The sequence below is a fragment of the Carcharhinus amblyrhynchos genome, chromosome 29, assembly GCF_965287045.1.
Source record: "Carcharhinus amblyrhynchos chromosome 29, sCarAmb.v2.hapA, whole genome shotgun sequence".
Lineage (NCBI taxonomy): Eukaryota > Metazoa > Chordata > Chondrichthyes > Carcharhiniformes > Carcharhinidae > Carcharhinus > Carcharhinus amblyrhynchos.
The window spans coordinates 10,781,652-10,806,370 of NC_137352.1; the positions used below are offsets into that span (position 1 = coordinate 10,781,652).

Here is a 24,719-nt window from a genome sequence, read left to right on the forward strand (position 1 = left end):
AGGGAACCGATTGGCGGGGCGGGAGGGAGGTGTCGGCCAATGGGGACGCGGAGGCGGGGGCGGGACTTCTGCTGGGTGATTGACGGGCGCGGGCGGAAGTGGGTGGAATGCAGGCAGCTTGGATACATTTGTTGCAGAGCCGGGAGCAGGCCAGGCAAGGAAGAGACTGAAGTGGATACAGAGGGAGGCCAGTGGATACATCTCAGCCTGCCCTTCCCTCCCTGCACAGGTATCAGCTCCCCTCACACTTGGGGACCCAGAATGGAGCTGCCCTCCCCCTCCCGCCACCCCAGGGCCAGATACCTGCTGCTGCTGCGGGTGGGCCTCCTCAGGCAGGATGCACATTCCTGTTCTGTGGCATTGTTACGTCTTTATTTTTCCAAAACATTTTTTTTTAAAATAACTCTCCTGTGTCTAAACTGTACCAATCCTCTGTCGAGGTTTGAGCATTAGCTTTCTGTGTGATCTCTGCCTGGAGAGAGGGAAGGGCTGGGGCTGGATGGGGGTGAGGGGGAATGAAACCCCATTTCCAGCAATGAAACAAAATGCTTGTTGTGTGAGGGGGAGGAGGCAGTGTCTGCAGGTACATGCAGTCACTCCAAGCCTTACTCTGGGCCTTTTCTTTAAATGTTATTTTCTTTCTAGAGTTGTAGGCCTGGGGTTTTTCAAACTGTTGAGATAAGATGTGTTGGGCATGGCAGTCTTTTTTAAGGAATGACCCCTTTGCCTAAGACTGGCCATTATCAATTTGTCTGCTTTTTGTGGGGGGTAGGGGGGGGTCATTTATAAAATATCCCACTTGGATTTTGGAGTATTTGGTGGGTGGTACAATGGTTAACGCTGCTGCTGCCTCACACCTCCAGGGACCTGGGTTCGATTCACGGCTTGGGTGACTTGTCTGTGAAGTGTTTGCACGTTCTTCCTGTGTCTGTGTGGGTTTCCTCCAGGTGCTCCGGTTTCCTCCCACAGTCCAAAGATGTGTGGGTTAGGTGCATTAGCCATGCTAAATTGACCCTTAGTGTCCTGGGATGTGTAGGTTAAAGGGATTAGTGGGGTAAATAGGTGGGGTTGTGGGGATAAGGCCTAGGTGAGATTGTCAGTGAACACCAGATGGGCTGAATGGCTTCCTTCTGCACTGTAGGGTTTCTATGATTTCTAAGTGAAACTGGCACCTGTCACTGATGTCCCTTATTTGTAAGTGGCATTGATTCTGGGTTTTTACAATGGGAAACTATTCATTTGTCACTAATATTCTTTTATGAAGCAAATATAGGTGAATTAAAGTAGTTATGTAGGTCAATATAAAAGGGTTGAGGTATTTTAGTTTAGTTGGGAATTTTCTACTTGGCAAGATTGGATAATGTGTTCACTGTTAATCTGGGTGGGTGGCACAGTGGTGCACAGGATAGCACTGCTGCCTCACAGCACCAGGGACCCAGGTTTAATTCCTGGCTTGGGCCACTCTGTGTGGAGTTTGCACGTTCTTGCCTGTGTCTGCGTGGGTTTCCTCCGGGTCCCTCCCACAATCCAAAGATGTGTGGGTTAGGTTGATTGGCCATGCTAAGTTGCCCTTTGTGTCAGACAGACTAGCCAGGGTAAATGCATGGGGTTACAGAGATAGGGCCTGGGTGGTGGGATTGTGGCCGGTGCTGACTTGATGGGCCGAACGGCCTCTTTCGGCTCTGTAAAGATTCTATGAATATGGGCGTTTGATCTTGAAATTTGTCTCTCCAATCCAATTAAATGTGAAGTGTTTTGGTGGAACCCATAATCTTATTTTGCCTGTATAATTACTTTTGCTTAAATGGTTGCGTGATCAGGAGAGGGCCGTGGAACCTGATAGAGCTAGATTTAATATCGATACAGGTCTCCATTAACCTGAGGCTGATTCTGTTGTCTCTGTCATTTCATTTCAGCTTTAATGCATGAGCAACTTTTCAAAAGCAGCTCCCCTTGTGATCGGGGGGGCATTAATAATCTGAGTGCAATTTTCATAAAATCAGAAATAACAGATTGCCCAAAATAAAGGAATAACTAAGGTCCTTTCCAATTTAATTTTTAAATTGGGGCTAAGGACAAATGAGATCCTTTTTGTAATGTCATGGTTTTCATTCCCGGGATGATGGTTTCCTGTACAGCAGCAAGGTACTTCTGTAGCACCTTTTAATGTACTGAAACATCCCAGGGTGCTTTACAGGATCATTGTCAATCAAAAGGTTGTGGAATAAAGTGAATGCTGTGCCCGAGATGAAGGGAGTCAGACTGTCCACAGCACACATTGAGGACATGCTGGCAACCATTAACTGAGAGCCCTAAATAAAGACTCAGGCTACAGGGTAGCACCCAAGCGTCAGTGAGAAAATCCAGATGAATCAGGGAGTGACGATCTTAATTTTGACCTGAGTCTGAAGACTGTAGGTGGGACTGAAGGAGACGAGGCCCCCCCTTTGGCTTTGGGGATGTGTTGGAGGAAGAGGCTGGGTGATGAAACTTTTCAACACCGTGAACTTGGGGATTGTGAGGGCCATTTTTAATAAACCAGTGGCCTAAACGTTTTCCCAAACAGTGGAACTGAAAACGAATCCCCTTATTGGCGGTTAGCACTGCTGCCTCTCAGCGCCAGGGACCCAAATTCGTTTCTGGCCTTGGGTGACTGTGTGGAGTTTGCACATTCTCCCAGTGTCTGTGTGTTTCCTCTGGGTACTCCTGTTTTCTCCCACAGTCCAAAGATGTGCTGGTTAGATGGATTGACCATGCTAAATTGCCCCTTAGTGTCAGGGGGATTAGCAGGGTAAATGGGATTGGGGGTGGGGGGGGAATAGGGCCTGGATAGGATTGTTGTCAGTGCATGTTTGATGGACCGAATGGCCTCCTTCTGCACAGTCGGGATTCTATGATTCTATCCTATCTCTCTATTTCTAATCTTCATTGTGTGAATAATGGAATTTAATAGAATTTATGGCTCACAGACCATTGGTCCATACCAGTGTTTATCCTCTACATCACCATTCTTCTGCTTTATTTTTTCATTCAGGTAATGTGGGTGTCTCTGGCTAGGGTGGCATTTATTGCCCATCTTTAATAGTCCTTGAGATGGTGATCTGTCGCCTTGAACCATTACAGTGTTTGTGGTGAAGGTTCTATCATGGTGCTGTTAGGCAGGGAATGCCAAGAGTAGTCTGTTGGGCCTTTTGTTGCTGACTGTCTAAGTTCTGGCATCATCCTTCCACCGCCTTTTTATTTTGATCCCAGTGTGTCTGTTTTTTAGGGACCAGAACCATGCGAGGTACTCGAGTGTGATGTTAGGCAGCCCAACACATTAATGCATTTTGATGAAAGTGAGTTAGAAGAATCGCAGCATCACGCAATCCTGTTCAGGACTGATGGTGCAAGAATGTGAGTGTTGTTTGTTAATGCAGATGAACAGATGGTAACTTTTCCAGCGTAACGCTTTAATTGTGAATTCTCTGTCAATATGTGCATCAGTGCAGATGCTGCAGCATGGGAGGGTTGGCAAGATGGTGGAATCCAGTGTAGTTGGACGGTGTTCAAGGTTTAAAGCTACTGTGCAATTAATGTGTATTACCTCGCTTGATGGCTTATAGATCTTGAAGCTTGAGACTCCACACTTGGTGAAAGACAAAAAAAACTTGTCACTACCGTTGTCTGATCTGAGAAGTGCTTGGATATTAAAGGAAACGTTTGTGGAGATGTGGGTAATTTTCTCAGAGTATAAATGATAAAAAGGGTGAAAAACAGCATGTCATTTAGTAACTAGGCTGAGGGGATGCAGCTTCAGGCTCCAAGGTGAAGGGAAAGCTATGGAGATGACACTAGGAAGGAGGAGCTGATGAACGTCTCCGTATTTGAGGAAAAATGTAGTGGCATTGGAGGCAGTTCAGAGGAGGTTCACTAGATTGATTCCAGAGATGAGGGCTTTGTTGTATGAAGACAGATTGAACGGTTTAGGCCGATACTCTAGGGAATTTAGAAGAATGAGTGGAGATCAAATTGAGGTATACAAGATGTTTGGATCACAGTCTGCGTGGATTTCTTCCAGGGGCTCCAGTTTCCTCCCACAGTCCAAAGACGTGCGGGATAGGTGCGTTGGCCATGCTAAATTGCTCCTTAGTGTCCTGGGATGCGGAGAGGAATTAGTGGGGTAAATATGTGGGATAGGGCCTAGGTAAGATTGTTGGTGCAGACTTGATGGGCCAAATGGCCTCTTCTGCACTGTAGTGATTCTATGTTAAAAGGCATGGATAAAATAGACGTGGAGTGGATGTTTCCCCTTGTGGGGCACCCTAGGACGAGAGGTCATAGCCTTAGGTTAAGGGATAGCAAATTTAAAACAGTTGAGGGGAAACTACTTCTCCCAAAGAGTTGAGTCTGTGGAATTTGCTAACCCAGAGTGTAGTGGATACTGGGACAATGAATAAATTTAAGGAGGAGTTAGATAGATTTTTAATTGGTTATGGGGAGAGGCAAGAAAATAGGGATGAGGAGTATATCAGCCATGATCGAATAGCAGAGTGGACTCGATGGGCCGAATGCCCTAATTCTACTCCTGTATCTTATGAACTCTGTGCATTTAAAGTATTGTATGGAGCCACCCTCACTGTGCCTTGCAGCAGCTCAATCAAACTGCTTTAACCTAGGCCTTTTAAAAAATATTTTCCATACTTCCTCTGGGGCAGGGGTCAAGTTTGTCACCTAACGTGATCAGGCTCTCGGTTTTTCTTGTGTCACTGAGTTGGTGTTGGAATGGGGGTGGAGTGAGTGGGTGGGCAGTCACATGCCGCGCTCTTTTTGCCTTCCAGGTGGAGTTTGAGAGCCAGGACACCAGGACAGGCATGTTTCTTTTTATGTTCTTCCTTGATTTGTGGGGAGGTGACATTTCCAGGAACTTTATTGTGGTGTAAACTGACTGTTTATGTGAGTTACTTCTGTGTGTGTGTGCACGCGCGCGCGCATATATGTCTTACTTCTGTCTGTGTGTGTTACTTGTGTTGACTTGCGTCCCATCGTTTGCCACAGAGATAATTCGCATCCCTCCCCCCCCCCAATGTAAAATCAGAGATTCTTATAGGTTACGCAGCCCGAGGATGGCCATATTGTTCCAACCATAAGTCAACCTGGACAAAAAAAGGGAAGAGGCAGATGGAGCACTCTGCAGATAACATGGTAACATGAAATTTCTATTAGGCGAGTCTTAAATTCCATGCAAAATGTCACTAACGCATAAACCAGTGGTGGGCAACCCGTGGGGGGCCATATGTGGCCCATCTGGGTTCTGAGTGAGACCCCATGAGATATTTTTATTGACCCTTAAACATGTGCTCGATTGCCACATTCTGCTAGTTTCTGTGTAGTTTTCTTCCTACTGATGAGACTGAAGTGATTCGCACGTAAAGCAAGGGCAAGTGAAGTGAGGTGTGTGCTGATTGCTCACAACATAGACTTTGCGAGCCATGTGCTCTCTGTGTCCAAAGTGTCAATATTTCTTTTGTTTTTATCATGAGGTTGATGACAGTTCTATTAATATATGAATAATTGAGCATTTTTTATAACTCATTATTAAATATCCAGTGTCTATTAAGTGTATTTAATCTTATTCGTGGAGTCATGGTTGGTGAACAAGCCCGATTTCAATCTTGTGGCCCATTGAGATAAAGGAGGACCAATCATGCAGCCCACTCACTAACTTACGTTGCCCATCGCTGACTTTGGGCAGGATTTTGTAGACTCGCTCGAGTCAGACTGGAAATTCCTGCTCGAGGCCAACGGACATTTCCATTATCCGCCCCTCACCCACTCACTAGCCTAGGCTGCCCACCACTGATTTAAACTATCCTCTTCCTGGGATGTTTTGATCTCTTGCAACTTCTGGTGTGGCTAAGAGGCAGCAACTGCAAAGCTGACACTCAAGCTGTAGTGAATGTGAGACATTGTAATACTTTAGAACTGGTTGTGTACACAAAAGTTCAGAGTTTGACCTTCTAGTCCCAAGCTATTATCCCTGGATTGCACTTACGGTTATGGGTGAAGTAATGAGAGCTGCAGCAATGCCTGTCCTAGTGGGAAGAGCATTATTAAGAGACCATTAAGGCTACCTTGCAGGAAACAGACTGGTTACTGCTAAGAGTCAGGGCTGGCCTTTCACCTTTTTGTTGAATTCATTTGTGGGACATGGGCATTGCTGGTTGGCCAGCATTTATTGCCTGTCCTTAGTTGCTCTTGTTCAACTAGCAGCTGAGTGTCAACCACGTTGCTCTGACTCTGGAGTCACGTATAGGCCAGAGCGGGTAAGGACGGCAGATTTCCTTCCCTACAGGACATTAGTAAACCAGGCTTTTTCCCAACTGTCGACAATGATTTAAATTCAGATTTTTTTGTATTGAATTCAAATTCCACCATCTGTCTCAATGGGATTTGAACCCAGGTCCCCACAACATTAGCCAAGTTTCTGGATTAATAGTCTAGCGATAATATCACTAGGCCATCGCTTCCCCACCTCCCAAGACCTGAGATAAAATCTAGCTTGAATTGACAGCGTGGACGTCCCCTGTGCCTACTGGCTGAAGATCCCCCTACGCGAAATGAATTTAGAGTCTGTGCACAGGGCAACATGATGGCATCAGAGGCCAGCAATGCTCCCTCTCTCTGCCAGGGACCCAAGTTCGATTCTAACTTTGGGTGGCTGTCTGTCTGGAGTTTACATGTTCTCCCCGTGTCTGCGAGGGTTTCCTCCCACGGGTCCAAAGATGTGCAGGTTAGGTGAATCGGCCATGCTAACTTACCCCTTGGTGATCAAAGATGTGTAGGTTAGGTGGGATCAGCCATGCTAAATGTGTGCAGGTTGCAGGGCTAATGTGACGGGGCCTGGGAATGATACTCTGTCAGAGTGTGGGCGCTGGCGCGATGGGCTGAATAGCTTCTTCTGCACTGTCAGGATTTGATCCCGTGACTTGATTGTATTTGATTCTGGAGACCATGAACCCACAGGATCAAACACAGCCCGAATTTGGAAATCTCTCCCAGAGGCCACAAATAGGAAAAATTGAGCAGGAGCAGTGCATTGAGCAGTCCTGAGCAAACACATTATTACATAGAAGATAGGAGCAGGAGGAGGCCATTTCGCCCTTCAAGCCTGCTCTGCCATTCATCACGATCATGGCTGATCATCCAACTCCATAGCCTAATCCTGCTTTCTCCCCATAACCTTTGATCCCATTCGCCCCAAGCGCGATATCCAGCCATCTCTTGAGTACATTCAATGTTTTGGCATCAACTACTTCCTGTGGTAATGAATCCCACAGGCTCACCACTCTTTGGGTGAAGAAATGTCTCCACATCTCTGTCCTAAATGGTCTACCCCGAATCCTTGGGGCAATTACTCTGTTTCTAACAGTGCTGTAGCTGACCTGGAAGTCCAGGTACCTAAAATGGGAGTATTTTATTTCTCAGCACAAATATTTGAATCCTTTTATAAGCAGCAACTGTGCCATCATAACTGTTCTTAAACCTTATTGGGGCAAGTGTGAGTTGGTATGGATTCCAGAACTTTTATATAAGCATAGTGTCAACACAGAGCGTTGTTCTGGCTTGTCAGAATTGCTACATTAGTCAATATTGGAGACAGACGTGGAATGTTTTGAGTGCAGCAGGGGGATAGATATTTTTTGATTTTGAGTTTGTACACTGCATTACTCAGACAGAATTTTGAGTTGTTAAAATAGAGAAATGTATAAAATGGCAGCTCGGTGTCTTAACAACAGTCCTGTTTTGTTTTAAAAGCATCAAAGACTAATTTACTGACAGGCAGTGGAAGCAAAGGAATTGCTGTGTTAACTGCCTTGGCAGCAGGCCTGGTGAAGGATATTGCAGTCGTGCCGTGGTGCAAGCAGCCACTGGCCTACCTCCAAGCCGTGGTTTGATCTGCCCTGTTGGTGTCTTGTAAGTCGTGCTTTTAGCCGAGTGCGGGTTGAAGATGTGGCAGGGGACTTGCTACTCTGACCTAATGACCAAGACAGCTTGGCGTCAGGCTGTATAAAGTGTGCGCTGTCTCTGGGCCCCTGCTTCGGTGCTGCAGTGCAGCAGCAAGTCCCCCATTACCTGATTTATATCCTCTGTCTCTTTATTTCTGGTGTGTTGGCTTTTCCATGCAGCGCATCAGAATGACAAAGTGCCTGAATGTGACTGACCAGTCATATCACCCGCGCAACCAAATACGACATGCATGGAGGGGGAGGTGTATCTTCCTGGTTTATATTTTCCTGATTGGTTTCACCCTCTTTATTTTGCTCCTTTTTTTTTCCCACTCTCCGGTCATATTTTCTCTCCAGCTATATTATTTTAGTTATTTCATTCCCCCTCTTCCTTTAGCTTCTGTGTCCCTCGCTTTTAGTTTTCCTTTTCGTTGCACCTTGACTTTTCCATGGCAGGAATTGATCGCGGACCCTTAAGGGATTTCTTACAGAAAAATCTGAGGCTCTCGCTGAGAGCGAGTGCCAAGGACAGTGAATCTCCTTGAGCTTCCCTAGGGTCCTAGTGTCCTTCTTGATCGGTAAAAGTACAAGGAGAAAGAATTGGCGGGTAGCCTTGTAGCCGGAGTCAGATAACAAGGCACCGGAGGGGATCCCCTGCCAAATCGGACATTTCCAATGATGGCCTTTTGGCAATCCTGCAACTAAATGATTAGCTGAAGACGGTTAAGGTGTTTGAATGTACTGATGACCTGTAATTGGTTGCAGGAAGAATGGGATAGCTTAGCAAAATGGCAAATATTGTGGTTAAATGTGAAGCAATAATGAGTGCGTCGACTCAATGAAAAGAATTCTCAATGATGGGGGCAGCAACTGTTACTACTTTACAACCTTAACCATTCTTTATTTAGAAGGTAGAAAGACAACCTTTTCATCTATATATTCTATAATATAGAAGAATAATCACTGTTGTATTCTGGGCCAATGTGTGCACCGCAAGCTTCCACAAACAGCCATATGATAATATCTGGATAAACTTCTTCACTGATACTGATCAGGGAATACATTTAGTCTGGGTCTCCCTGGGCAAACTCCTCTCCCCTTCCTCTGATCAGACCTCAGCTTAGTGTCTCTTCCCAAAGACAGCACCTCTGACTGTGCAGTGCTCCTGCAGGCCCACGCTGGAGTGTTAGCCTCCAACTTGTGCTGCAGTCTGTGGAGTAGAGCTTGAACCACAATATTCTGCACCAAGAGAGGAGCGTGCAAGTCTCCAGTACGTCACTGTTAATGGTGACACTGACTCACTGTCTAAATAAATCCAGTGCATTAGCCTAAGCCGTTGTGTCATCTGCATTCTGAGGTGGGTCCTCCCCGCACCCCCCCCCCAAAAAAAAAGAAAATGCAACAAAGGAGAACAATTGTGGACTTTCAGTTGGGAAATCTGTCTCCTTTCCTAAATGCACAAGGGCACAGATTCACAAATGCTGGACCGTCACCACAATTTCCCCAAGTCTCCATTCTTAATCTGAGTCTGCATGAGTGGTGGGCAACCTGTCGCCTGGGGGCCACATGCAGCCCATCTGGATTCTGAGTGAGGCCCCACAAGACATCTTCTTGGCCCACATGCGGGTTTGCCACGTTCTACTGATTTTTTTTTTTTCCTACCAGCTTAACTGAAGTGATACATAGGTAAAGTAAGTGAATTGAGGCATGCTGATTGCTCACAACATTGACTGTGACAGCTGTGCGCTCCCTCTGTATCCAAAGTCTAAATTTTTTTTGTTTTTAACATTTGAAGTTGATGAGAGTTCTATTAATATATAAATGATTCAGCATTTTCTATAACTCATTTATGAGACATTCAGTGTGTGTTAAATGTATTTAATCTTATTCACGGGGTCATGCTTAGTGAACAAGCCCAATTTCAATCTTGTGGCCCACTGAGGTGTAGGAGGGTCACTCGTGGCCCACTCACTAGCCTAGCTTGTCCATCGACAGTGCATCTTGATAGATTATTTGGCTGGGTGCATCACAACCCAGCCCTGTGTTCTCCTTACTGCATATCGATCTGTGTGCCTTGTCCAGCTTAGGTCACTGGATGGCCCAGTGGTTAGCACTGCTGCCTCTCAGTGCCAGAGATCTGGGTTCAATTCCAGCCTTGGGTGACTGTGCAAACTCTGCACATTCTCCCCGTGTCTGCACGAGTTTCCTCCAAAGATGTGCGGGTTAGATGGATTAGCTGTGCTAAATTGCCCCTTAGTGTCAGGGGGACTAGCTAGTGTAAATGCTTGGGGTTATGGGGACAGTTATGTTAACAGTTATGGTTAATATAATTAACAGTTATGGGGACAGGGCCTGGGTGGGATTGTAGTCGGTGCAGACTCAATAGGCAGAATGGCCTCCTTCTACACTGAAGGATTCTATGAATTGAGTGCACCCAGTTGAGGGAATGAGAATCGCCTTATAATTCCCTCAGAAAATTGGTTCAGATACCCAGGTTCCTAATGGATATAAATAGATGGCATTATCTGAGGCACCAGAAGTGCAAACAGGCTGGTACGGTGAATAAAAATGTCACAAATACTTTGATGTTGGGATTAACAGCAACGCTGACTTCTATTTTTATAGCACCTTTAACATCAGCACCAAGGCTGATCTACGCATCAGCTGCAGGAAGACCAAAGCAATGACCACTGGTCAGCAACAGTGCCCCCTCCCCACAATCAGCATCAGGCAGCAGAACATCGAGGATGTTTACCACTTCGCCTGCCGACATCTTCAGGGAGGATGATGTAGAGGTTGATGTCCACATAAGAATTGGTAAAGCAACATCTTCCACAGGTTAAGGACCAACACCATCAACACAGCCATGACGCTCTGACAGTACATGTTTATAACAGTAACAAACACAATCTATAGCAGCAAGGCATGAGGGAGAACGGCAAAGGTGTTATGCAAGTTGGATGCCTTTCAGTAGTGCCGCCTACGTAAGATCCTTAGCATCGCATGAAGAACCAGCATTTCTAATGAAGTGCCACAAAGGACTCGTCAGAGGATAGCGTAACAGCAAGACGACTGATGCCGGCAGGACGTGTATTTTGCCTCCCGCCGGATGGACACCACCAGATGGAAGAAGACAGGGCCGTCCAAAGAAAGACCGGACAAACTACATTTATGGAAATCCCCCAAGAATGAGAGAGCCCCTGGGCTGGAGTGAAAGAGATTGCGATGGACTGAGGCCAGTAACAGATTCTTGATGGCCATTGTCTCGTGCTCCTGGAGGAACTGAGACAAGTCTCAAGTTTAATGTTATGTGATGTATGCCAGAGTGCTTTGCAGGGGGTTTTCATGAGCCACGTAACCCAAAGTATTGTCAAAGGGGTAGATTTTAAGGGATTTTAAGAACAAAGAGAAGTAGAGAGCTTTAAGGAGGTCCCAGAACTTGGCCCAGGCTGATGAAGCAATGAAAATTGGGAATATGCCTGAGGCCAGAATTGGGAGAACTCGGATACCTTGGAGGATGGTAAGACTGCCAGAGAGTTCAGAGGAGAACAAGACCACAAGGTGCAATGATGCCACAGCGATTAGCACTGCTGCCTCACTGTGCTAGGTACTAGGGTTCGATTCGGGCCTTGGGTCACTGTCTGTGCGGACTCTGCATGCTCCCCTTTGTCCACTTAGGTTTCCTTCGGGTGCTCCGGTTTCCTTCCACAGTCCAAAGATTAGGTGGATTGACCATGCTAAATTGCCCCTTAATATCCCAAGACGTGCAGGTTAGAATAATTAACCAAGGTAAATTTGTGGCGTTGCGGGGATACAGCAGGGGGAGCAGGCCTAGGTAAGATGCTCTGTCAAAGAGTTGGTGCAGATACAATGGGCCAAATAGCCTCCTGCACTGTTGGTGTTTTATGAAAATCAAGACTTTGCCAGACTGAGTCTCAATGTAGACCATCGAGCACAGGGGTGAGAGGTGAACAGGACTTGGTCCAAATTAGGTCCAGCAGAAGAGTTTTGAATGAATGGAAATTTACTTATAAAAGGTGGAATCAGTGGTTACTGGGATAGGATGAGGTGAACTTGGTCTCTGGAGCTACTGCTTTGTTTGATTTACATTGGTTCAACCAAGACTTGAGCTGTCACACTTTATTAAAAAGAATAATCTAGGCTGAGACTGTCCACTTCATGAATCGCACAGCCACCACAAACCACCAGCTTTGATTGAAAGTATCTGCCATCGTTCACAATGGAATGGTTTGTGCTGAAAGGTAATTCCACGAGAGGTTATTCTTACCAGGGGTGTAAGACTGGGAGTGCAGAAGTTTTAACTTTCTCTTTGCTAACCACCATACTGTTTGGTGTTCTGTGGAGACAGAAACCGAGTTAATGTTTCAAGTCGAAGACCGTTCCTCAGAAGCGGTTCTCGATTTAACAACTTATGAACACAAGATGGAAATGCTGGTATTGGACTGGGGTGTGCCCAGTAAGAAGTCTCACAACATCAGGTTAAGGCCCAGCAGGTTTATTTGGAATCATGAGCTTTTGGCACGCTGCTACTTCATCAGGTGAATACTTAGGTGAGGATGAAGGAGCAGCGCTCTGAAAGTCTGTGATTCTAAATAAACCTGTTGGATTTCAACTTGGTGTTGTAAGATTTCTTACTTATGAACACGTACGGGGCGGCACGGTGGTACAGTAGTTAGCACTGCCACCTCACAGCACCAGGGACCCAGGTTCGATTCCTGACTTGGACTGTGCGGAGTCTGCACACTCTCCCCGTGTCTGCGTGGGTTTCCTCCAGGTGCTCCGATTTCTTCCCACAGTCCAAAAGACGTGCTGGTTAGGTGCAATGGCCGTGCTAAAAATTCTCCCTCGGTGTACCCGAACAGATGCCGGAGTGTGGCAACTAAGGGATTTTCACAGTAACTTCATTGCAGTGTTAATGTCAGTCTACTTGTGACACTAATAAATAAACTTCTAGACTTAAACAAAATAAAGACAGGAGCAGGTCTGGACGTGGTGGTTCTAGAGTTAACTGTTCTCGATTTAACCGTTTACGAACACAGACAAAGATAGGGACAAGGGGAAGGGTCAAGAAAGAACAAAAGGAGAGGTGTGTGTTGGGGTGGAGGGCAGGAGTGATTAAATGACAAGGGGTGATGGTGCAAGACAATATGTAATGGAAACGGAGCAATAAAGAAACAAAAGATTTGCTCAGAGGAGGTGTAAATGGCAACAGCAGAACCATCACTCAACCTTGGAGGAAAATGGGAGCAGTGGGTATAATGTAAAGTTATTTAGTTTAATGTCGCAGCCAGAACATTGTCTCTGTTGTTTATTTATTATCATCTTCTTCATCTTTCTAGACCCAGTTTTTAACCAAGGAGCACGCAGCACACCGGCTTCAAGTGCTGGTTCCACATCTGAGCCACTGCTCCCTACTTTATTCCTGGTGTTCAGTGCTGGAAACCGCCTCTGGAAAACGATGAGCCAAGAAGGTTTTAACTCAGCTGCAGTTCCACTCTGCGCAGAGGATGTCCAGGGAGACGGCCGATGGAAATCACTGGTAAGAATGCCCAGCTGCTCCAGTGATTAGCTGGTACTCGTATGAAACTGGATCAGTTTGCAACGCGCTAACGGCAACAAACGCTTTGTTCTGCACGATTTCTCATTACATTAAATTTACCTCCCAACCCACCCTCAGTATCCGGACCAAAAATTGAGCCTCTCTGAAAGCTGCCAGGTTAGGCGTTTCTTGCTTTCCAGCCTCTGTCTGACTGATGGTTAGACTCCTTGCTTGGAGTTCAGCAAGAGTAGCCTATTTTGACCGCCTCTTTTCCAACCCCCTCCTCCCTACAGGGCGGTGCTCACCCTCTGCACACCACCTTTTGTCACCTTGGAGATTTGAATGTTGAGTCCCCTTAAATGTCTCCCAAGGACCCACATTTAGCAGAACACCGGGCGTGGGAATGTTCAAAATTAAAGCCACTTGTATACTTGTTGTGAGAAGACAAAGATGTAGGAGCCACAGGTTGAGCTTCGATGGCTGCAAAGCATGTCCTAAGGATGTGAACGGTGCTACTTAAATCCAGTTTCTTCCTGAATTAGTGTCATTCTGGTGGTGGAATAGAGTTTCTGCTGAAATTCTAATGAAAAAGTTCCATAAAGGGGAGGCATGGTCGCACATCGCTTAGCCCTGCTGCCTCTCAGCGGCAAGGACCCAGGTTCGATTCCCGGCTTGGGACACTGTACAGAGTCTGCACGTTCTCTCCGTGTCTATGTGGGTTTCCTCCCACAGTCTGAAAGACGTGTTGGTTAGGTGGATTGGCCATGCTAAATTCTCCCTTGGTGTACCCGAACAGGCGACTGGGGGATTTTCACAGTAAATTCGTTGCAGTGTTCATGTAAGCCTACTTGTGACACTAATAAGTCAACTTTAAAGTGTTTGTGACTGAGCCCCAGCTGTGTGTGTAGTTCCTACTGCAGCAAGGTTTTTAATCTTCTGAGAATAATTCTTTGTTTTGATGCGTGAAACTCCTCAAAGAGCTCGATGACTGAATCACCTGACAGGATTGAGTCTGCAGCCTGAGGGTGTTCAATAATCATCGTGAAGTGAGATCCTCCAAATTCTCCACCACCAAGAAAACCAATTGTTCTTATTTGACACAGCACAGCCTACACCTTTGGAGATGTAATGTTCAAACCCACCACCTGCCTCGGCTAAACCCACCTTCTATCTCGACAGTGAGTCAGAGCACTATACCTTCACCTTTGATCGTAGAGTGTTGAATGAAATAGATGTGGTTGGCCTTGATTCATTCTTCCTTTGAGTACCAATGTGGTATAAAACCTCATTTTAATGTCAATTAAAGTACAGGTTTATAAGGAGGTAGTGTTGTAGGAGTTTGAGAAGCTATTCTGAAAACTATAAGCTTTGACTGTGCAAAGTAGTATCCCTCCTTGAATAATTTGAGTTGCATCAACTCTGAAGTGTCAGGGTGCAAAATTATATATTACCTTTAAATGTAGCATCTGTATTTATCTGTCCCACCAATTATCCCTTCTCTGTTCTTGCCCGAACCCTTTGTATCTTGCTGTAGCCATGTATTTCACCATTCTTTGTCTATCCTATAATTACTGATCGAATTAAAAAACAATGAGCTGGTTTCAGGAAGAAAAAGAGGCTGTAACAGGAAGGATGAGATCTGACAGGATAAAGGGATTTATTTATTTCAACCTGTCTGCGTTGATTTAGCCCAGGATGTCCTTTTGCCGATACTTGACATACAGGGGGAGAATAAAGTACAAATTTCCTGCCTTCCCTAAAAGCCAGTAGTTCCCATTGAACTCCAGTCAACTCCATAATCACACGAGGCAGAGCTTCCATAACTGGGTGGCACAGTGGTTAGCACTGCTGCTGCTGCCTCACAGTGCCAGGGATCTGGATTCAATTCCGGCCTCGGCTCACTGTCTGTGTGGGGTTTGCACATTGTCCCCATGTCTGTGCGGGTTTCACCCAGGTGCTCCGGTTTCCTCCCACAGTCCAAAGATGTGCTGGTTAGGTTGACTGGCCATGCTAAATTGACCCTAGTGTCAGGAGGGCGAGCAGGGTAAATACGTGGGGTTATGGGAATAGGTCCTGAGTGGGATCTGTCCAGACTCGATGGGCCCAATGGCCTCCTTCTGGACTGTAGGGATTCTGTGATCTTGCATGGATTGAAATGATTTGTCAGTTTTTGGAGAAATAAGCGCAGATGGCCCTGTAGCGCCCAGTGCATTAATCGAATGTGTGTTGATGTTGTGTTGAGTAGAAAGGTGCAGGTTTCAATGAGATTTTTATACTTGCAGCACAACCGATTTGTCCTGGACTGCAAGGACAAAGAGCCTGATGTCCTTTTCGTCGGGGACTCCATGGTGCAACTCCTGCAGCAATACGAGGTAGGTGAGCTCCGGAGTATCCTCTACCCACTAAATCCCTGCAATGCTGCTATCTTTCGTCTCCGTTTAATTCATGGCATGTGGCATGGCTGGCAAGGCTGTTGGTTGCTGCCCCATTTTTTTGGTTTCCCTGGGAGAAGATAGCAGTCCAGTTGAGTGATTTGCTGGACCACTCCAGAGGGCGGTTAAGAGTTACCTGCATTGTTGTGAGACTGGGCTCACTGCCTGGTAAAGATGGCAGGATGAGTAAAGTGCTGCAGGTGCTGGAATCTGAAGCAGATGATGGGAGAAACTCAGCTGGCCTGTCAGCATCTAACAGAGGAACTTGGCAGAATGTTCCCAAAATGACAGTGGTGACCCAGTTGGGTTTTTACACCAATTGTACAGCTTTGTGAGCACTTTCACTGTAACATATTTCCAGATTCTTTGTTTTTAAACATTTCGTGTTCTCAAATTGTCATATTAGGGATTACACTTAAATTCTTCTTGGATTGTGAGCCTCGCACTGGTTCAATAACATAACCACTCGTAGCACTCCTGTTCCATTATGATCAAACTCAAGGATATGCTCGACATACAAATAAAGCTTGTAGCTGGTCCTTGTACAGGTCCCGCTGTACAAGAGAACCATCATGACCTCAATTCCACCACTTGTTCAAAACTAGCATTTGAGTAGTCACTTGATGGTATGGAACTTTCCGCATTGGGTGTTGCAAGGAACAGACTGCTGAAGCTTTTCGTCTTGAGCTCTTCAGAACCAATTCAGATGAATGCCAAATCTCAAAAAGAACAGCAGTTTACACTGCATGAGAAAAGGTTGCGGACTGGTTGGCAGATGGACTCCGGTGACGCCATCTTGCTAACCCATCAGTACCCTTGTGCGGTATAAATTGTTGTTCCCTTGGAAATTTTGTATTCTTATGATTCTGTCATGATGAGTGTAAGAGGAAATGTTTTGACAGCATGTCCCTTTTCTCAGCAGTACTGAAGCCATTCATTCCACCCAATTCTATCTCCCTCATGCTGTCTATCAGTGTCAAAGGCATGTTAGGAATCTGAAATTCGTACATGCTGTGATTGCTCTTTCCAAAATGATCCTTAGCGACAAGACTATTTATCAACCCTTCTTTGTTACATACTATTAAATCTAAAATGGCCTGCTTCCTGGTTGGCTCCATAACATATTGCTCTCTCAAGCAATCCCTCATGCACTCTTCGAAATCCCCTTTGAAGCAACCCTCGTAAATTTGATTAATTCAATCAACATGCATGTTAAAGTCACCTGCACTCGAATGATCTCAGAACAAAGAAAATTACAGCACAGGAACAGACCCTTCGGCCCTCCAAGCCTGCACTGACAATGCTGCCTGAATGAACTAAAACCCTTTACCCTTCCGGGAACCTTATCCCTCTGTCCCCACTCTATTCATGTATTTATCAAGATGCCCCTTAAAAATCACTATCGTATCCGCATCCACTACCTCCCTGGCAGAGAGTTCCAGGCACTCGCCACTCTGTGTAGAAAATTTGTCTCATACATCTCCTTTAAACCTTGCCCCTCGCACTTTAAACCCTATGCCCCCTGGTAATTGACTTTCCATCCTGGGATAAAGCCTGTGACTATCCACTCTGTCCATGCTCACTGTAATCTCGTAGACTTCTACGAGGTCGCCCCTCAACCTCCGTCGTTCCAGTGACAGCAAACCAGATTTCTCTGACCTCTCCTCATAGCTAATACTCTACATACAAGGCAACATCCTGGTAAATCTTTTCTGCACCCTCTCCAAAGCCTTCCACATCCTTCTGGTAGTGTGGTGACCAGAATTGAACACTATATTCCAAGTGCAGCCTAACTAAGGTTCTATAAAGCTCAACATGACTTGCCAATTTTTAAACTCAATGCCCTGGGTGATGAAAGCAAGCACGCGGTATGCCGTCTTGACTACCTTCTCCACCTGCGTTGCCACTTTCAGTGACCTGTGTACACCCAGATCCTTCTGCCTACCAATACTCAAGGGTTCTGCCATTTATTGTATATTTCCCATCTGTATTAGACCTTCCAAAATGCATTACCTCACATTTGTCTGGATTAAACTCCATCTGCCATTCTCTCCATCCAAATCTCCAACTATCTATAATCATCCTCATCGCTATATGCAATTCCACCAACCTTTGCATTGTCTGCAAACTTACTAATCAAACCAGTTATACTTTCCTCCCAATCATTTATACATATTACAAACAGCAAAGGTCCAGCACTGATTCCTGAGTGACCTGATGTTTAGGTTGATCGCGAGGCAACAGGATAACCATGTGTGATTTTTGTTTGTTTGGATAGATCTGGAGGGACTTGTTCTCACCACTGCATGCACTTAACTTTGGGATTGGAGGAGACACCACAAGGCACGTCTTATGGAGGCTGGAGAATGGAGAACTGGAAAACATTAAACCCAAGGTAGTGGGAGAAAAATGCTTCCAAACAGTTCAAAATGGCCTACGTCAGTGTGGACTTGTATTGAAGTGCTTGTCCTTTTGAGATGGTTAAAAAATGTTTACTCCGTTCTTAAAGTTACAAAGCCAATGCTCAGAGTGGACCAGGCAAACCTAAATCCATTCCTTGTTTACTCCAGAAACTAAATTCAAAATCCAGTTGAATCCAATTCATGATGCCCACAAGAGAGACAAATGAGGTCCAAGCTGACGAGGCATGGTACCCCATCTTGAGCTTGATCTAACCCTGATCTCAGCCAAAAGGCAGAAAAGCGATGTGCCTTTTGAGATGTATTGATCCATAAAAATTATATTACTGAAAACTGTGTATCTGCTACTAGATTGAAAGAATTAATAGATGGGCAGTTTAACTTTTTGGTTACTGTGATTATTTATATAATAAAGGTGAAGTTAAATGCTAGGATTGAGTAAAAATGCAAACTGTTTGTAGGTAATTGTCCTCTGGGTGGGGACCAACAATCACGAACACACAGCTGAGGAAGTAGTTGGTGGGATCGAGGCTATTGTACAGCTCATTAACATACAGCAACCTCAAGCCAAAGTGGTGGTATTGGTAAGAGTGAATTACTTATTTTGTTTCTTTGTATCAATTGTCTTTAGAGTCTTTGTTGTGAGGGTGGAATGGTAACATATTAGTTTTGCTGTACTACCATCTTGCTCCAAAAGTTGATGGGGCGAATGGCCTGGTCCATCAGTGGCCTGCTCCACACAATGGTAAAATAATTGTTCGTTAACCAACCTCCAGAATGATTGGACTCAGGTTTGCAATTGAAGTATTTCCTCATGAGGTGAATTTCCAGATTATCCAGGGAAGGCACTGTGAGCTAAACATGACTTGAATCTGTACCCCTAGATCTTTGTTCTGTAACTCTCCCCAGTGTCCTACCATTAACTGAGTAAGCTCTGCTCTGGTTCGATCTATCAAAGTGCATCAACTTGCATTTATCTAATTTAAACTCCGTCAGCCCACTGGCCACAGTAGGTTTGTCAAACATTATTTCCCTTTCATAAATCCATGTTGACTTCATCTGACCCCCATTAATATTTTCCAAGTGTCCTATTATCGCATCCTTTATAATAGACTCTCGCATTTTTCCTACTACCAATGTTAGGCTAACTGGTCTATAATTCCCTGTTTTCCCGTTCTTTTTTTAAACAGCGAGGTTAAATTTGTTGCTCTCCAATCTGGGACTGTCCCAGAATCTACAGAATTTTGGAAGATGATGACCAATGTACCTATAATTTCCAAGGCTACCTCCTTTAGTATCCTCAGGTTTGATTATCAGATCCTGGGCATTTATCAGTTTTCAGTCCCATGAATTTCTTCAGTGCTTTTTTTAGTTGTACTAATTTCCTTCAATTCCTCCTCCTCACTAGACCCTTGGTCCCTTAGTTTTTCCAGGAAATTATTTGCATCTTCCTCAATGAAAACAGGAGAAAAATAATTGTTTAATTAATTGCCCTGCCGTTTCTTCATTCTCTATTATAAATTCTCCTGTTTCGGACTTAAAGGGACCTACATTTCTCTTCACTAATTTTTTTTATCTACTTAATAGAAGCTTTTACAGTCCTCTTTTATGTTGGTTGCAAGTTTTTAAACTTTATTCAAATTTATTTTGTTAATGTCACAAGTAGGCATTAGTAGCAATGAAGTTACTGTGAAAATCCCTGGATTGCCACACTCTGGTGCCTGTTTGGGTACACAAAGAGAGAGTTTAGCATGGCTAATGCACCTAACCAGCACGTCTTTTGGACTGTGGGAGGAAACCAGAGCACCCGGAGGAAACCCACACAGAAATGGGGAGAACTTGCAGACTCTGCACAGAGTGACCTGAGCCAGGAATCGAACCTGGGTCCCTGGCACTGTGAGGCAGCAATACTAACCACTATGCCACTCCTCTTACACTATTTTTCCCCTCTTTATCAATCTCTTGATCCCCCATTGCTGAATTCTGAAATGCCCTCAATCCTCAGGCATGCTACTCATTCCAGCAACTTTATGTAACTTCTCTTTGGATCTAATGCAACCCTTAATTTCTTTTGTTAGTCATTATTGTGTCACTTTCCTGTTGTGTTTTTGCACTAGAAAGGAGGCAGATCAGTCACCTTCAACCAGTATCTTGCATTTTCTGACAGCTGGTTGTAGAACAAGAGTCCTGGGAACGGTTTAATCTTCAGTACTCTCTGTTGGTGATTGCTTGTGTACAGGAAATTAAATAAGCAATGCAGTGTGATGTGTGCTGCACTGCCAGCGTATTGCCTCTTGAGGGCATGGAAGGAAAAAGCCATCCTGGGCCACACTGGACCCAGAACATCACCAGCTGAAGTCTGAGATTAATTTTGTTGCCTACTTGCTTGACTGAGATGACATGTAGTACAGACCGAGGGGGGGAAAAAACAGGAGAATAAACCACTAACCCCAGGGGCATCTTCATCCTACTCTGAGCTGCCACTGACCCATAGCATTGAATTATTTCACCCCTCACACCCCCAGCTCTCTCTCACCCAGAGATAGAATTATTGAATAGAGACTGAGGTTTACTCAGTTCCTAACCTGAGAGCAATCAATTGTCACATTTCAATCAAGTGACCATAAGGTGGATGGTACAGTGGCACTGTGGTTAGCAATGCTGCCTCACAGTGCCAGGGACCTGGGTTTGATTCCAACCTTGGGTGATTGTGAGGAGTTTGCACATTAAGACCATAAGACATAGGAGCAGAATTAGGCCACTCGGCCCATCGAGTCTGCTCCTCCATATTTTTCTCATCCCCATTCTCCTGCCTTTTCCGCATAACCCCTGATCTCCTTATTAATCAAGAACCTATCTATCTCTGTCTTAAAGACACTCAATGACCTGGCTTCCACAGCCTTCTGTGACAGAGATCCACAGATTCACTGCCCCCTAGCTGAAGAAGTTCCTCCTCCTCTCAGTTTTCAAGTATCATCCCTTTAGCCTGAGGTTGTGCCCTCTGGTTCTATTTTTTTTCTACTAGTGGAAACATCCTCTCCACATCCACTCTATCCAGGCCCCTCATCCTTCTAAACTCCAATGAGTATGGACCCAGAGTCTTCAGCCGTTCCTCATACGACAAGTTCTTTATTCCGGGGATCATTCTTGTGAACCTCCTCTGGACTCTTTCCAAGGCCAGCACATCCATCCTGAGATTTGGGGCCCAGAACTGTTCACAATATTCTACATGGGGTCTGGCCAAAGCTTTATACAGCCTCAGAAGTACATCCCTGCTCTTGTATTCTAGCTCTCTCAACATGAATGCTAACATTGCACTTGTCTTCCTAACTGCCAACTGAACCTGCACGTTAACCTTAAGAGAATCTTGAACAATGACTCCCAAGTCCCTTTTTTTTTCTGATTTCCTAAACATTTTCCAATTTAGAAAACAGTCTATGCCTCCATTCCTCCTTCCAAAGTGCATAACCTCACACTTTGCCACGTTGTATTCCACCTGCCACTTCTTGACCCACTCTGCTAACCTGTCCAAGTCTTTCTGCACCCTCCCTGCCTCCTCAATGCTACTTGTCCCTCTACATTCTTCCCATGTGAGTGGATTTCCTCTGGGTGCTTCAGTTTCCTCCCACATTCCAATTTGCAGGTTAGATTGATTTGGCCATGATAAATGGTCCCTTAGTGTCCAAAGATGTGTGGGATAGGTGGGTTAGCCATAGTAAATGTGTGGGCTTATGGAGATAGGGTGGAGGGAAGGCCCTGGGTGCGATGCTTTTTTTTTAGAGAGTTGATGCAGACTCAATAGGCTGGATGGCCCCTTTCTGCGCTGTAGGGATTCTATGATTCTAAGATTTGCAACTAAAGAAAATGCATTGGCTCTCCTTGTATTTATCTCAAAAGAGGATAATCTGGATTTCTCTTGTGTTTTACTTGGTGATGCTTCTTTCTCAGGGTCTCCTGCCCCGTGGTGAAAAGCCCAATCCTTTACGAGAGAAGAACGCAGAGGTAAACCAGCTCTTGAAACGGTCCCTCCTGAAGTTCCCAAACATGCAGTTCCTCAACGTTGACGCAGAGTTTGTGCATTCCGACGGCACCATCTCCCACCACGACATGTTCGACTACTTGCACCTCACCCAGATTGGCTACGCCAAAGTCTGCAAACCCGTCTATGAACTGCTTGTCCAGCTGTTGGAGGAGACACCCGAGGAGAAACAAGCCACCCTGGCATGATTGGACAGCAGACCCTTCGTTCGTCATCATCGCCCCTTTCACCTGGGATCTGACCAGCGCTACATATAGAATCCTGCAACACTCCTGCCTAGACTGTCCTGAGTAAAGGCATCTTGATTTGTTTCAAATAATTGAAGTGCAGGGTTACCTGTGAAGTGGATGCTTTATGTTCCATAAGCAATGCAGCCCAAGCCTTAGGCTACACCCAATATACGCCATGCAGCTAATATACACATTGTTCTGTTACTGTCATTGGGCATAATGAGGTCATTTATATTAAACGTAGCTGTGTGAGCCTGCGATAATTAGCCAACGATGTCCATATATTAGGGGAACAAAAATTGTCTCCCAATAATTTTATAGCTGATTTGGAATAATGGGAATCCCTGTTTACACCCAACTCTCTCTTCCGTATGGATATGGTGGCCGCAGAAGTTAGAGTATTGCTGGTCGTGTGGTACAGAGATTTTTTTTACACAATGTGACACGTGTACAGATTTTTTCCGCCACTGGGAGTTAGTCTCCCGTACTTTGTAAATACGGCATTAGGGAGCTGTGGAGACCTCTAGTGGTAGTGACAGTGTAGTACGTGTTGTCTTTTCGCCATTTTGGGTTCACCACTGGTGAATATGGTTGACATGTTGCCTCCATTCTATGACATTGGGTCGCTTTACTTTTCGGATTTGAAGATTTTAATGCAACTTGCCACATTTGAATTGGAAAGGCAAACCGCTTCCATTTTTGTGCCACTTTCAGAGCAGACAATCTTGTTTTTGCCACTGCCGATTTAGTCAACTGGCGCCAGTAACCCAGCACAGAGTGTGCTTCTAGAATGGGAACAAAGGGAGTCTTCATTCAGTTTTAATTCTTGTTTTATTTGATCTCTTCCCACCCCTTTCTGTGTTTTGTTTCACTGAGCTTTGTAGTCTTTGGAAGAATGGAGTGGATGAGTTAATGAACTGTACCTGTCTTGGACCCTTTGTGATGTTGACTGTAACTTCATGATAATTACCACAGCAGTTAGGGGCTGCCATTCCTTATGTAAAATTTCCCACTCCCCACCAATGACATATCTTTAGCTGCCTCATTATGTTGGCCGGGGTAAAGGTTCCTGATAATGTCCACCTGTCCTTTAGAGTCAATGTTAACTGTTTTGAAGTTACAGCAACTCCACACCATCGATTATTTAAGCATTCAACAGGACACCAAAGAAATTAGAAACATTTTCTGTGTGGCACAGTGGTTAGCACTGCTGTCTGGCAGCAGCAGGGACCTGGGTTCGAATCCCGGCTTGGGTCACTGTCAGTGTGGAGTTTGCATGTTCTCCCTGTGTCTGCGTGGGTTTCCTCCGGGCGCTCCGGTTTCCTCCCACACTCCAAAGATGTGCGGGTTAGGTTGATTGGCCATGCTAAATTGCCCCTTAGTGTCAGGGAATTATCAGTGTAAATATTGGGTTTTGGGTGGGACTGTGGTCAGTGCAGACTTGATGGGCCAAATGGCCTCCTGTTGGGATTCTATGATTAAAGTGGGAGTGAGGTTTGGGCAGTGCGCTGCTGGGTTGGACTTGGCCACTGACATTACTTTCCCACTGGAAGGATACAGTCATGCTGCACCCTGCTGAACCTGGACTGAGGGTCATGGCACCAGATGCAGAATAGGACCAGCCTTGTTGGCTTGTGACCAGGTTTACTGTGAAACCAATGTCACAAAGAAAGGGACATAGTTTATCCACACCCTGCTGGATATCAAGCATCATCCTGTTTGTGTGGGGTTGTTTCTATGACTTTCCTTGCTGAGGGAAACTTAGAAAGGAGGAATGAGGGAAAATTCTCTGCGAGGACTTTGCAAATAGTTTGTTTTAATAAAAATTTAAAACCTGCTTCTAGAGCTCGCTTACTTGTCAGGAGCAGCTTGCCTTTTGTTTGTACAAGTTTGTTACTTAATACCATTTGTCTCAATTCCACCAGGGAATATGTATTTGAAGTGGGTGCCTTGTTCCCAGGTTACCATCTGCACCACACTTCTAGCATGAGCCAAAGGGGCAAATGATGGCAGTGAATGAAGGGAAGAGAGAGGAGTCCCTACATGGACT

General features: G+C 45.2%; 1 protein-coding gene across 2 annotated transcripts; it reads left to right on the plus strand.

The window, feature by feature from the left end:
* The first annotated feature begins 93 nt into the window (after nucleotides 1-93).
* pafah1b2 (platelet-activating factor acetylhydrolase 1b, catalytic subunit 2) lies at nucleotides 94-24,506 on the plus strand. 2 transcript variants are annotated; one of them, XM_080214624.1, is made up of 6 exons: nucleotides 94-229; nucleotides 13,349-13,548; nucleotides 15,831-15,920; nucleotides 18,259-18,375; nucleotides 18,862-18,984; nucleotides 22,349-24,506. In XM_080214624.1, exons 2-6 carry the CDS (start codon nucleotides 13,468-13,470, stop codon nucleotides 22,625-22,627), a joined length of 690 nt encoding a protein of 229 aa, XP_080070750.1. In that variant the 5' UTR covers nucleotides 94-229; nucleotides 13,349-13,467; the 3' UTR covers nucleotides 22,628-24,506. The 2 variants fall into 2 exon arrangements, with proteins under 2 accessions (XP_080070750.1, XP_080070751.1); XM_080214625.1 differs by lacking the exon at nucleotides 94-229 and adding an exon at nucleotides 7,838-7,956.
* Nucleotides 24,507-24,719: the final 213 nt, after the last annotated feature.